This window comes from Spermophilus citellus, assembly GCF_964194105.1.
Source record: "Spermophilus citellus genome assembly, chromosome: 3".
Taxonomy (NCBI): Eukaryota; Metazoa; Chordata; class Mammalia; order Rodentia; family Sciuridae; genus Spermophilus; species Spermophilus citellus.
The window spans coordinates 132,871,920-132,885,301 of NC_138184.1; the positions used below are offsets into that span (position 1 = coordinate 132,871,920).

The 13,382-nt window shown below is 35.3% G+C and overlaps 1 protein-coding gene across 4 annotated transcripts in view; it reads right to left on the bottom strand.

The window, feature by feature from the left end:
- Positions 1 to 13,382, bottom strand: part of CDK13 (cyclin dependent kinase 13) — a 102,646-nt gene that overhangs the window by 74,391 nt on the left and 14,873 nt on the right. For all 4 annotated transcript variants that reach the window (XM_081284956.1, XM_081284954.1, XM_081284955.1 and 1 more), the window contains exon 2: positions 411 to 1,070. In XM_081284956.1, coding sequence (XP_081141082.1) covers positions 411 to 1,070 — 660 coding nt within the window. The remainder of the gene's footprint in view (positions 1 to 410; positions 1,071 to 13,382) is intronic.

The following is a 13,382-nucleotide window of genomic DNA, read 5'->3' on the forward strand; positions in this document are numbered from 1 at the left end:
GACCCTGGGTTCAATTTCCCAGCATCACAAAACAAACAACAAAAAACAGAAACAAATAAATGAGAATACAATTATGAGATTCATATCACACAGGGAAGAGTCTCACAAAATGACCCAGTTATGATAGTTATCATAATGGATAACTAAGTCAAAGAGAATATTGGCATTTCTAATACTCATCTTAAGATATTGTATTATATCCCAAGACAGTGGCAATTTTTTCCAAACTTCTCAGCATAAACGATAATTCTGATACGTTATAAGCAAAGATGTACATAATAAAGAAAATTCATTCACTTAAGTCTTTTTAAACTAACTTTGGAGGTAGGGATTAAGGGAAGTTAAATAATTTCTTACTCCAAACTGATATTTTTCCTTTTAATAGTTATTGTCAGTTTGTTTGCACTTACCTATCAGCATCTTTATCTTCAGGCAGCATAGGAGGCAAAGGTAATGGTGGTAATGTAGAAGTCACTAAAGACACATGTTGCTCCTTCTCTTTAGCTCCTATGCTTGGCGTAAGTGGTTTGGTTTTCTCTTTAAGAGATACTGGTTCCTCCTTTGTAGCAGCAGATTTACTCTCCTTCCCAACTACAACTGTTTTCTTGGTGGCTTTATCTACAATCAAGTTATTGTCTACCTTTGTTACCTGAAGAGGTGGCTTTGTTTTTGCCTTATCATTTTTTAAAGTTCCACCACTTGAGGGAGAAGGTGCATGCTCAGTTTTAAGTTTCTTCACATCCTTCACATGGTTTGTCTGTGATACACTGGCACCAGTTTCTGTGTTCCCCTTGGTAGGTGTAGAAGTGTTTGAGGCTTTTGCAGCTTTGGCAGCTGCTTCAGCAGCCTTAGCTGCCTCAGCAGCCTTAGCTGCCTCTGCAGCTCGTGCTGCCTCTGCAGCTCGTGCTTTTTTATTCTTGTTCAATTCAGCTGCCAGGCTACTCTTCAGAGTTAGTGTGCTGGGAGAAATGCTAGAATGACGACTTCTGGATCTAGACAATCTGTGCCTGCTACGAGATCTTGAATGCCTAGATGAATATGGACTTCTACTTCGGGATTTAGCAGATCGTCTGGTGGAAAATAATTAAGATTTAGTTAGTAACTGAAAAAGTTAGTCTAAAATTTACAAAGAGTGCTAACTTAAGTTTGTGAAATGAAATGAAGCTTATTTAATTTCAAAATTATAATATAGCTTTTCTGGAAGACTTTTTAAAAATCAAAAAGTGGTTTATAGTTAAAATATGATCCAGTGAGGTTGGGGATGTGGCTTAGCGGTAGAGCACTTGCCTAGCATGTACAAGGTTCCAGGTTCAATCTCCAGCACCACCAAAATAAATAAGTTAAGTGTGTGTGTGTGTATATATGAATGATCCAGTAACTATAATTTTCTTGAAAATAGATTGTTCCTTCTCTGGCCTATAAACGCTCAAAGGTGAAACTGGATTAAAGTATACCTTAGTAAGAAAAAGAAAAGACTGTAAAAATCAGGAGGAAAAAAATGACAAAGCATCACTGTTATCTCAGAAAACAGAAGCAAGCAATGAGGATATATCAATTTACCAGGAAAACAGTTTCTACATTTCCAAATACCCATAAGTTCAGAAGTAAGTAGTATTCTGCCTATGTCAAAAATGAAAAAGATAAAAGCTACCATCAGGGAATGAATGAATGAATGAATGAATGAATGAATGAATGAATAAATAGTTTCTGAAGATTAATTTCAGAAAGATAGTTACACACTGACTAAAATACGCATATGCATTATCGCTTCACCCACATAAACACAAAATGGCATAAAATGTATACATTCAAATATTATACAAAATGGCTTATATGCATGACTTCATATAGGAAATACAATGAAAAAAAACCATACAACCATTCTCAATCTGAAATGCTATTGATAACCTTTTCATAAATAAATGGCAAAAAAATTTATATGTATGTATAAAACTGAGTCTTCAAAGTGTTTGACAATTATTACTTTACCATAATACAATAAAAAACAGGGGCTGAGATTGTGGCTCAGTGGTAGAGTACTTGCCTAGTACATGTGAGGCCCTGGGTTCGATCCTCAGCACCACATTAAAAAAAGAATAAACAAATAAAATTAAGTTATTTAAAAAAAAAATGAACTAGGTAAGTGTTATACTCCAATTTCTCAGAAAAGCCCAGACAGGTAAAGTAAGCATAACTCTCACAAAAAGCAGTACCACAAATAAAAATATAGTCTTAACTAGAAATTTAGGTATCAGGCTCCAGACTACAAAATTATAAAAAACTAAATTCTGGAAACTACTTAATAATAATGGTATAATTCACTATCGAAAATTACTGGAAAATCCAAAAATTACTATAGATTTAAAAATATGAGGGCTGGAAATGTAGCTGAGAGACCACTTGTCTTAGCATCTGCAAGGCCCGGAGTTCAATCTCCAGCACCATAAAAAATATACCTATATGTATATATATGATGGAAACCAAAGTTCCAAAACAAATTAGCACAGCATCAAGTGAAATGAAGCTGAGTTTTCAAAGCTTTTCAAAGCCACACATTATGAAAATAAAACAATTTAATATACTCACAAGACAAAGACTCTTGATACTATTTCTGCATGTTACTTAACGGCCACATTAGCCTAATAAAGTACATACATTTAACAGATGAGAAACTTATGTGTAATATTGTTACCTGAAATCAGAGTCACATTCCTCAGTAGTTGTGTTGGTTATTATTTTATTACTATCTTATCTAGCAAATACTCTTCTGCCTTATTCTGTACCCAAGTACACTAACTACAACAGATTCATCTGGGTTCCAGAGCTGTCTGACACTGGCAGAAGACCAGAAGGCAAAGAAAGGCTAGATTATTTCTTCCCAGCTCCCTCTCTTTTCTCCACAGTTCTAACCAGACTCCAACAGCACAGTATTTTTCTTGCCACTTCAAGGTTCCTTGTTACTAGCAAAAACATACCTTATAAATTCCCTTAATCCACACCACCTCTGCAGCTTCTTCATTAAAACCTCTTGAACCATCTAAATTGGATCCCATTTACTTTTAGAACCTTGACTGACCTCGTTGTACATCAGGTCTTAAAATCAGATTTTTAAACAAAATTAGGTAGGCCAACCCAATGAACATATTGCCATGAAAACAGCTCTTACTGAAATTCTGTAAAAATTATAGGAATAAGGTAATTGAAATTTTGTAGAAATTATGGGGAGAGGGTAAATAAATGAAGAAAAGAAACTATAGGGGCTGGGGTTGTGGCTCAGCAGTAGAGCTCTTGCCTATCACGTACGAGGTGCTGGCTTCGATCCTCAGCACCACATAAAAATAATAAATAAAATAAAGGTATTGTGTCCAAATATAACTAAAAAATAAATATTAAAAAAAAAGAAACTATAGGACTCCATAATTAAAATCAGACAAAGTAACTGGAAATTTCTGTGTATAGCTGACACTAATAATATTGTGGAAGGAGGTGTTAAAAAACATTCTGCATTATAATATGAAAACAAAATGATGATTAAGGTTAGGATAAACTCAAATGCAATTCAATTTCTCTCTCATCCTTTCAAAAATAAGTATGTGTGGAGGGCCAACTAGTGTTCAGCATTGAGACAGCACTTCAAACAAACCAGGTACTTTAAATAAAACTTCATGTTAAGATTGTTTCAGATTAATGGGAACACTATCTTAGAAAATAATCCAACACTTGCTTATTATTAAGTATTCTTATGCACCAATTTAAAATTACCAATAAGCTTATAATTATTCATGCAAATGAGCAGAAATGCTTGGTTAAATGTGAAGTCATTAAGTTGGTTGCAAAATAACTTGGGTATCTTTAATATGGAAACAAATGTTATAAAACATCTGGCCATATTTTTAATTTCCTCTCCCTTCAAACTCTGTTGATCTTAAAACAAGTCTGGTGTAAGTCACATTTCTATCCCCTGATTAGATATTGGAGAGCAGTAGGAGAAAGCAAAGAGACCACCATCTCATCAAAGGTAACAGGACAAAAGGCTTAGAAAGCAACTTTTCTAAAATGAACTTTCCAACACTAGCAAAACTATCAGTTTCGTACAAACACAACAAATTATATTTAATGGAGATATTTATGAATGAATCCTGTCTAAGAAAAGACATACAAAAATAGGTCAAATCCCAACAAATTAATTCTTCTGGTTTATTGAAGTATTCTCTTACAAACAAGATCTGAATAAAAGAACTATCAGTTAACTTAGAAATTTTCTATTCTGTAAAAAAGGGTATTCTGAATATGACATCTTTAATGGTACTTGAATGCTAAACCAAATGATTTTAAATTCACCCTCCATTCCTCCCAAACTCCTCTATTTCTTTACAAAATTTCCTTATCTTATATCCTAAAAACTTTCATTCTCTCAGACATTGCAAACTTGCTAAAAAATTCTAATAATATATTTACTACTTAAAACAAACATGGTCTGGGAACGTAAAATTAAGTATAATCACAAAACTCAAGTTTAGGTCATTATCTAATTTAATAGTTAAGCCATACAAAGTTATGAGGGTGAGAGAGAAGTGTTCTTTAAAACTTTATTAACAAATTATACCATCATAATGTCTTACTAAAAGACTTGGAACAGGGTAGTAGTACACATCAACTCTAACCTTTTATAAATAAGAGATTATTTTTAAAAAGTGATTTTAATATTTCTATTTTCTTGAATCCACAATGAACACATATTAGTTGTTTCTTTATTGTTTTCAATGATTTTAAAAGGACCTCTTTAAAAAAGTTAGTCAGGTGTGGCAGCATACACCTGTCACCTCAGCTACTCTGAAGGCTCAAGCAAGAGGATTCCAAGTTCAAGGCCAGCCTCAGCACTTTAATGAGACTGTTTCAAAGTAAAAAATAAGTAGTTCAGTGATAAGAGTGCCAGAGACTCAATCTCCAGTAACACACATACACACACACACACACAGTTAAGAAACTTCACTATTTTTATAAGAGTTTTTCCTAAATTCACACAACTCAAATAGAACCAGGATTAAGCTAATTAGTCTTCCTTAGAAAGAGAACATGGTGGGAGAAAGAGAACATGGTGGGCTGGGGATGTGGCTCAAGCTGTAGCGCGCTCTCCTGGCATGCGTGCGGCCCAGGTTCGATCCTCCAGCACCACATACAAACAAAGATGTTGTGTCTGCCAATAACTAATAAATAAATAAATATTAAAAAAAAAAAAAGAAAGAGAACATGGTATACTGCTCACTCAATTATATTATGCTCTCCAAAAATCCAGGTCTTCTGAAAATTGTGCCTAATTAGCAAACACAAATTCTGACAGCTTTATCCCCCACACCACCACTACCACCACCACCATCACAGCTCCTGTCATGCAAACTTTTCTCCACCGTTATGACCAGACTCCAAAAGTACTATATTTTTCTTACCCTTTGGAGTTCCTTGTTACTAGTTTAAAAAAAAAAAAAATCCCCAGTGAGTTCCTTTGATCTACCCCCTTCTGTGGTTCCTTCATTAAGTCTCTTGAAATGTAAATTGGATTCATTTCTTTCTACAAACTTGACTCATCTAGCTGTACACCAGGACTTAAACCCAGATTTTTAAGTGCCTACATCCAAATTTTGAGCTTCCTAAGAGTTCTACTATAGTAATGTCCAAATCTTTATTATATAAAATATTTGAGAACAGAATCATCCAATAGACCTTTTTGGGATAATAGACATGTTCTACGCGTGTGATGTTCAATACAGTAGCCAGTATCTATATTATTTTTTGAGCCTAACGTTTCTGTTTTTTTCACATTCTAAAAACTGTTGTTGGCAAGACACGATGGTACACGCCTATAATCCCAGCATCTCAGAAGGCTGAGGCAGGAGGATTGGAAATTAAAAAGATTGCCTTAACAAGATCCTCAGCAACTTAGCAAGACCCTGTCTCAAAAAAAATAAAATAAAAAGGGCTGGGGAAGTAGTTCAGGGATAGAAAGCCCCTGTGTTCAATCCCCAGTACCAAAGTAAATTAATATTAATCAAAATTTTAAAACCCTGTTAACTTCCTAAATAGGGATGCAAATGCTTACTGAACTGAAAAGCACTGTTGCACTAAATATAAAGTGGTATTACTTTTTCAAAAACTCATCTCCCTCAAGCATCCCTTTCACTACCTTCTTAGTTAAACTCTTTACATTTTATATCTCTGCTCCATTTACTTTTATAGACACCATAACCAAACTAATTCATACTGTTCACTGATTATTACTGTTCACTGATTATTACATGTCCCACATTCACTCACTTTCCTCTTCTCGCTAGCTATTCCAAACTTTCACAATTTTCTTCTAACTCACAACCTCTTTCCAAAACTATCAAGCATGACCTCTTCATGCAAATTTTATATTTCCATCCACCTCATTTCAGAGAAGTGTTCCTCTACCTCCTAAAACTAACTCCTCTGTATTGCTATGGATTCCATACTCTGTAGAATAGTATTGTCCAAAGACCAGTAGCAGAGCTTGCCAGAAATGCTGTACCTTAGACCCCAGATCAGACCTACTAAAATCACAACCAGCATTTTAACAATATCCACAATTAAAGTTTGAAAGACAGTATGCTAGGCTCCACTATGGCTGTAACTGGCTTACTTACTTGATCACTTCTAAATCTTTGCCATTCAATTCTATTTTCCCCTCAAGAAATAAATAATCCAAGTCTTTAAGATCTTTAAAAACAGACATGGGATGGGGGAGTAAGTGATGATACTTACTGTTGTATTTTTCTCAATCCTTCCAGTTATAGAAAAATTCTCATTTCCTATAAACTTCTAAAAAAATACAATCTGGGTTATATCCTCACTGAAATCTTACTTACTATATTCTTTCTCTCACAACAATTTATTTTATAATTATATAATATAACTTAAAAGATCACCTTAATATTGCTGAATAACCTATCACCCTCCTCACTCCCAACTATCACACATGTACCTTCAGTATAATATAGCTAAAACTTATTAGATACCCTCTTCAAATCCACCTTCTTTCTCCTTAAATATATTCTATTCTTGGCAATGGCACACAGCAAAGGAGCAAAAAAATGGAAGTTATTCTATATACCACATAGTCCCCTTTCTTCCCTTCTTCCACACCCAATTGGTCTCCAAGTCCTACCAACTCTACATTTTAAACATCTCTCCAATTTTCAAGACAGTTTATTCCAAAACTACTATTCCACATTTGCTCTACATCAACATTCACTTGGTCCAGTGCAAAGTTTCTTTACCATCTTTCCTTCTCAAATCTACACCCTTTCTAATTGACTCCATCCTGCCACCTAAATAATCTTTTAATTACCACTCTAACAAAACTTAAAAATAATTTTTTTCCTACAAAAATTCTTTCTAGCCAAAACATACACATAAAGTCCTTGTCCAGTCAAGCTAAAACACATAAAATGCCAGGCTTATAACATCTCACACTTCTCCACCTAATTTATCTGCTAAATATAGGAATATTTTTTATCTCGACATAGTGTCTACCATCTCTATTGAGTCTTCCCTTAATGTAAGGCAGCTAGAAATGTTCCTTGTTCCATGAACCTATGACACTTGGCTCAAATCTCATTGGAAAAAACATAATTAAATAAGCTATCTTCCCCAATATAACAGAGATTATTTTTATGTTCCTAGACTTGGCCTAGCACAAACTTCATAATTGCAGGTGCTCAATATTTGCACCAGTAAATACACTGTTAATGGTATTCCTATTGAATGGAATTCACCTCCTTAGCCTACCAACAAGGTGTTGCATGGTCTATCTAGTCCTAATCTCACTTTCTCTATCAAGTACTAGATTTGCCCAACAGTTCCATGTCTTTACTTCCATAGATTTGCCCCCAAGTGTACTACTTTTCCTCTATCTTCTACTGAAATCTTACCCATCTTTTAATGCCTAGAGCAACAGTCCTTCCTTCTTCAAAAAGCCTACCAGGCAGTGTGAGGCACTGCATTTGATTCTCAGCACCACATATAAATAAAGGTCTATTAATAACTAAAAAAACATATATATATAAAAGCCTTACCACTAGCTCCAAGCAAGAAGCACACTCTCTTTTCTTTGAATCTCATAGCACTTTACCTTTTTTTTGAGGGGGTGGAAGGTGGTACTGAAGATCGAACCCAAACGCACTCTGAGCTACATACCCAGCACTTTCTATTTTTTGTTCTGAGACAGGATCTCATTAAATTGCCCAGGCTGGTCTTGAACCTGCTGTTCGGCACTCTGAGCTCCCTGAGGAACTGGGATTATAGGCATGTACCCCTGTACCTGGCTTTTTCTGCACTTAACTTTGTATTTTAGATATTTATCACATTCTTAGAGGAACAGAATCTGAGTCTCATTTACTTTTATATCACTCCACCAGCCAATAGCTTAATGCCAGACGGACGGCTTTTTTTTTTTTGAATAAACAAATATACACACTGAACCTGACAGTCTATGAACACATTTATGAGAATATTTAATTTGCCTTACTCTTCACAGCAACCAAACTTCAGAGAAAGATGATGGCAGAAGTAAAATAAAGAGATTAAGAAATTTCTTTAGAGGTTACGAACCATGAACAGAAAGAGCCTAAGTTTTCCAATTCAAAGGCTGCAACTATTTATTGCCATCACACCATTCTATTTCTCCTCCATTTATTTCTTACACATCTTTTACAGCTCAAGTTAAATTCTGACCTCCTCCATAACCTCCTCATTTGCTAAAATTACATTAGCATTTATCACAGATTGTCTTCTATTTCGTGTCTTTATCTTTAACATAAACTAGATTATGCCACACCTTTGCCAAAAATTCTCCAATGGATTATTACTGCAACTAGAATAAAAACCAAACTGTGTACTATGACTCACAAGACTTAAATTGCCTCTCATCTTTATTACACCCTCTTTCACTCACTAGTCTCCAGGCACCCTGACCCTCTTTCTGATTCTTTGAAAAAAACAAGCTTCTTTCTGAGTTGGTGCCTTAGAACAAATTGGTTTTTTTCCCTGGAATTTTTTTTTCCCCTTGTGCCAGGGATTGAACCCAAGGACACTTAGCTACTGAGCCACATTTCCAGCCCTTTTTATTTTTTGAGACACTAAGTTGCTTAGGGCCTCTCTAAGTCGCTGAGACTGGATCCTCCTGCATCAGCCTTCTAAATCACTGGGATTACAGGCAGGGGCCGCTACTCCTGGCTATTGGAATGTTTAAATCATCACATGACAGGCTCTTTTTTAATCATTACAACATTAATGCATTCATTATTCATTACTAAACATTGTCCATAGGTTTCTTCAGGGCACAGAATATAAGGATACCAATATGGCAAATCATTACACACTGACTAGAAAATAGGAGCTTTCCTCTATTCCAAGCCTCTAGGATAATAGTGGATAGTTATATATGCTTAAATAGGAGGTCAACCAAGGCACTTAAAAAAAAAAAATCTTTCTTGACATAAAAACCTAGATTTTTCAAAATACTGATTCCCCACCCCCGCACCCCCAGCATTGGAGATTGAACCTAAGAGTGTTTTACTCAGCCCCTTTTATTTTTTTATTTTGAGACAGTGTCTCACTAAGTTATTAAGGCTGGCTTCAAATGGCAAACCTCCTGCCTCAGCCTCCTGAATAGTTGGGATTACAAACATATGCTGTTGCACCAGGCTCATGGCCATTATTCTTCATTAAAAAAAAAAAAAAAATTTAAACCCAATGCTAAGTATTTTGTGTAGAAAGTCTAAATTTCCCTCCACAATCAGGAATAAAACAAAGTCCATTCCTGCCACTTCTACATCATACTTGAGGTTCTAATCATTGCAACAGGCAAGAAAAATAAATAAAAGGAATCCAGATTGGAGGGAAAAAAACAGAAGTATTTTCACTTGATAAATTTTGTATGTAGAAAAATCCTAAGAAATCCACTAAAAAAAAAAAAAAGTAGTAGTAGTAGTAATAAATGAGTCAGCAAAGTATCAGAATTACATGGTCAATATAGGAGGGTACACAATTTTAAGTCTACATGCTGACAATGACAACCAAAATGAAACAATCCCCATTATGATAGCCTTATTTAAAAAAAAAAAAAGTTGGGGGCTGGGGATGTGGCTCAAGCGGTAGCGCGCTCGCCTGGCATGCGCGCGGCCCGGGTTCGATCCTCAGCACCACATACCAACAAAGATGTTGTGTCCGCTGAGAACGAAAATAAATAAATAAATAAATATTTTTAAAAATTCTCTCTCTCTCTCTCTCTCCTCTCTCACTCTCTCTTTAAAAAAAAAAGTTGTGTATGGTCAGGCATAGTGACTCACTGCTATAATACCTTCAGCTCAGGAGGCTGAGGCTGGAGGATCAGATCACAAGTTCAAAACCAGCCTCATCAACTTAGTAATGCCCTAAACAATTTAGCAATACCCTGTCTCAAAAAAAATAAAACGGGTTGGAGATGTGGCTCAGTGATTAAGCTCCCCTGGGTTCAATCTGTGGTACCTAATAGTCATAATAATAATAAGAAGAAGAAGGAGGAGGAGGAGGAGGAGGGAGGAGGAGGGAGGAGGAGGAAGAGGAGGAGGAGGAGGAGAAGTAGTAGAAGTAGTAGTAGTAGTAGTAGTAGTAGTAGTAGTGTGTGGTGGTGAATGCCTGTACTCTTAACTACTAGGGAGGCTGAGGCAGAGGATTTCATGTGTGAGGCCAGTCTCAGAAACTTAGTGAGACCCTTTCTCAAAAAAAAAAAAAAAAAAAAAAAAAAGACTAGAGGTATAAATCAGTGGTAAAGAGCCACTAGGCTAAATCCCCAATATGGGGTAGGGGCTGACAGACAATAGCCTTAAAAAGAAAAAAATACCTAAGGATTTAATAAAAGAAGTGCAAGACTTATACCCTGAAAACCACAAACACACTGAAAGACATTACAAAGTCTAAGGGAGGGGCTGGGGATGTGGCTCAAGCGGTAGCGCGCTCCCCTGGCATGGGTGCGGCCTGGGTTCGATCCTCAGCACCACAAACAAACAAGGATGTTGTGTCTGCCGAAAACTAAAATGTAAATAAAATATAAAAAAAAAAAAAATAAGTCTAAGGGAAAGACATTCCATGTTCACATATTAGATGTTAATAAATAAATTTAAGGATTTAAATTTAAATTCAATATTCTCTCTCTCTCTCTCTCTCTCTCTCTCTCTTTTTTTTTTTGGTACCAGGGATTGAACTCAGGGGCACTCAACCACTGAGTCACATCCCCAGTCCTATTCTGTATTTTCTTTGTAGACAGGGTCTCACTGAGTTGCTTAGAGTTTTGCCTTTGCTGAGGTTGGCTTTGAACTTGAGATCCTCCTGCCTCACCCTCTTGAGCCATTGGGATTACAGGCGTGTGCCACTGTTCCCCGCTCAATGTACTCTTGTATCTATAAACCAACTGGTTTTTTTTATTTTTTAGCACCAACTGTCAAGTTGATAACAAAACTGTGGAAATCCAAAAAACCCAAATAGTCAAAATAATCTTTTTGGAAAACTCACTTCCTAATTTCAAAACTTAATGCAAAGTCAAATAAGACTATGAGGTACTAGCATGAGAATGATTAAAATAATAAATCAATGGATTAGAACTTAGAATCCAGAAATAAGCCCTCAGCTTATGGTCAGTCGATTTTTTTTAATGTGTCAATATTCCTTTATTTATTTTTTAGTTGCAGATGGACACAATACCTTTATTTCATTTATTTATTTTTATGTGGTGCTGAGGATCAAACCCAGTGCCTCACACATGCTAGGCAAGTACTCTACCAGTAAGCTACAGCCCCAGCCTGGTCAGTTGATTTTTGACAAGAATGCCAAGACAGCTGAATGGGAAAAAAATCTTTTCAACAAGTGGTAATGATACAATTAAATGTCCACATGCAAAGGAATGAAAGTAAATTTCTTTCTCCTACAAAAACTCAAAATGGGGGGTGAGGGTTGCGGCTCAATGGTGGGTTCGATCCTCAGCACCACATAAAATAAATAAAGGTATTGCATTTATCTACAACTAAAAAAAAAAGTATTAAAAAATCTTTTTAAAAAACTCAAAATGAATTAAAGGGCTAAAACTTTTAGAAAAAAATATAGAGATAAATCTTTGTTAACCATGGATTCAACAAAACTTTCTTAGATATGACACCAAAAAAATAATAAAAGAAATAATAAACTAGGCTTCATCAGGTTAAAAAACTTTTGTTTTAATGGACACATCAACAGTGATAGAATGAAAAAATATTGGCAAACTATATATTTGGTAAGGGACTTATATCTAATACATGTAAAAAAAAAAAAGACCTCCAAGACTCAGCAATAAGAACACAATCAAATTTTTAAATGGGAAAAGGATTTGAATAGACATTTCTCAAAAAAAGATAAAACAAGTGGCCAAAACACATGAGAGGATGCTCAACTTCACTAATCATTAAACAAATGCAAATCAAATAATAATAATGAGATACCATTTCGAAAAGGTTTTTTTTTAATCTTATTATTTATTTTTTGATGGGGTTCTTCTTCTTCTTTTTTTTTTTTTTTTTGAACTGGGGGTCGAACCCCAGGGCTTTGCAAAATGAGATACTATTTCCAACACCACTTTTCTGGTAGATGTGGAGAAAGGGGAATACTTATTTATTGCTGGTGTCAATATAAAAATGATGCAGCCACTTTGGAAAACAGTGTGGCAGTTCTTCAAAATGTTAAATTATCATATGACCAAACAACCCTATGAAAATATCCCAGAGAAATAAAAACATGCACACACTCATGTGAAGATTATACACAAATACTCACAGGTGCATAAATCATTACATCCAAAAAGCTAACAACCCAAAGGTCTATCAACTGACAAAAAAAATGTGCTATTATTCATACAGAAAAATCTTATTAAGCCATAAAAAGGTAAAGCTTACTGATACAACACAGATGAGCCTTGAAAACATGTTTAAGTTAAAGAAGCCAGTCACAGAAGACCATGCACTGAATGATTCCATTTAAATGATATGTCCAAAATAGGTAAATCCATAAAGACATACAATAGATTGACGGTGGCCAGGTGTTAGAAGAGGTGGGAATGGAGAGTCCATAACTGGAGTTTCTTTTTGGGGTAATTAAAATGCTCTAATATTAATGGTGATGGATGCAAAACTGTGAATATACTAAAAACCAATGAACTGTACAATTTATAAGAGCAACTGGCAGCTAAGTAAGTGATGCACAGCTATGGTCCCAACAACTTGAGAGGTTGACCGGAGATTCACTAGAAGTTCATGACTAGCCAAGGCAAGACAGTAAGAGACTATTAATAGTCTCAAAAC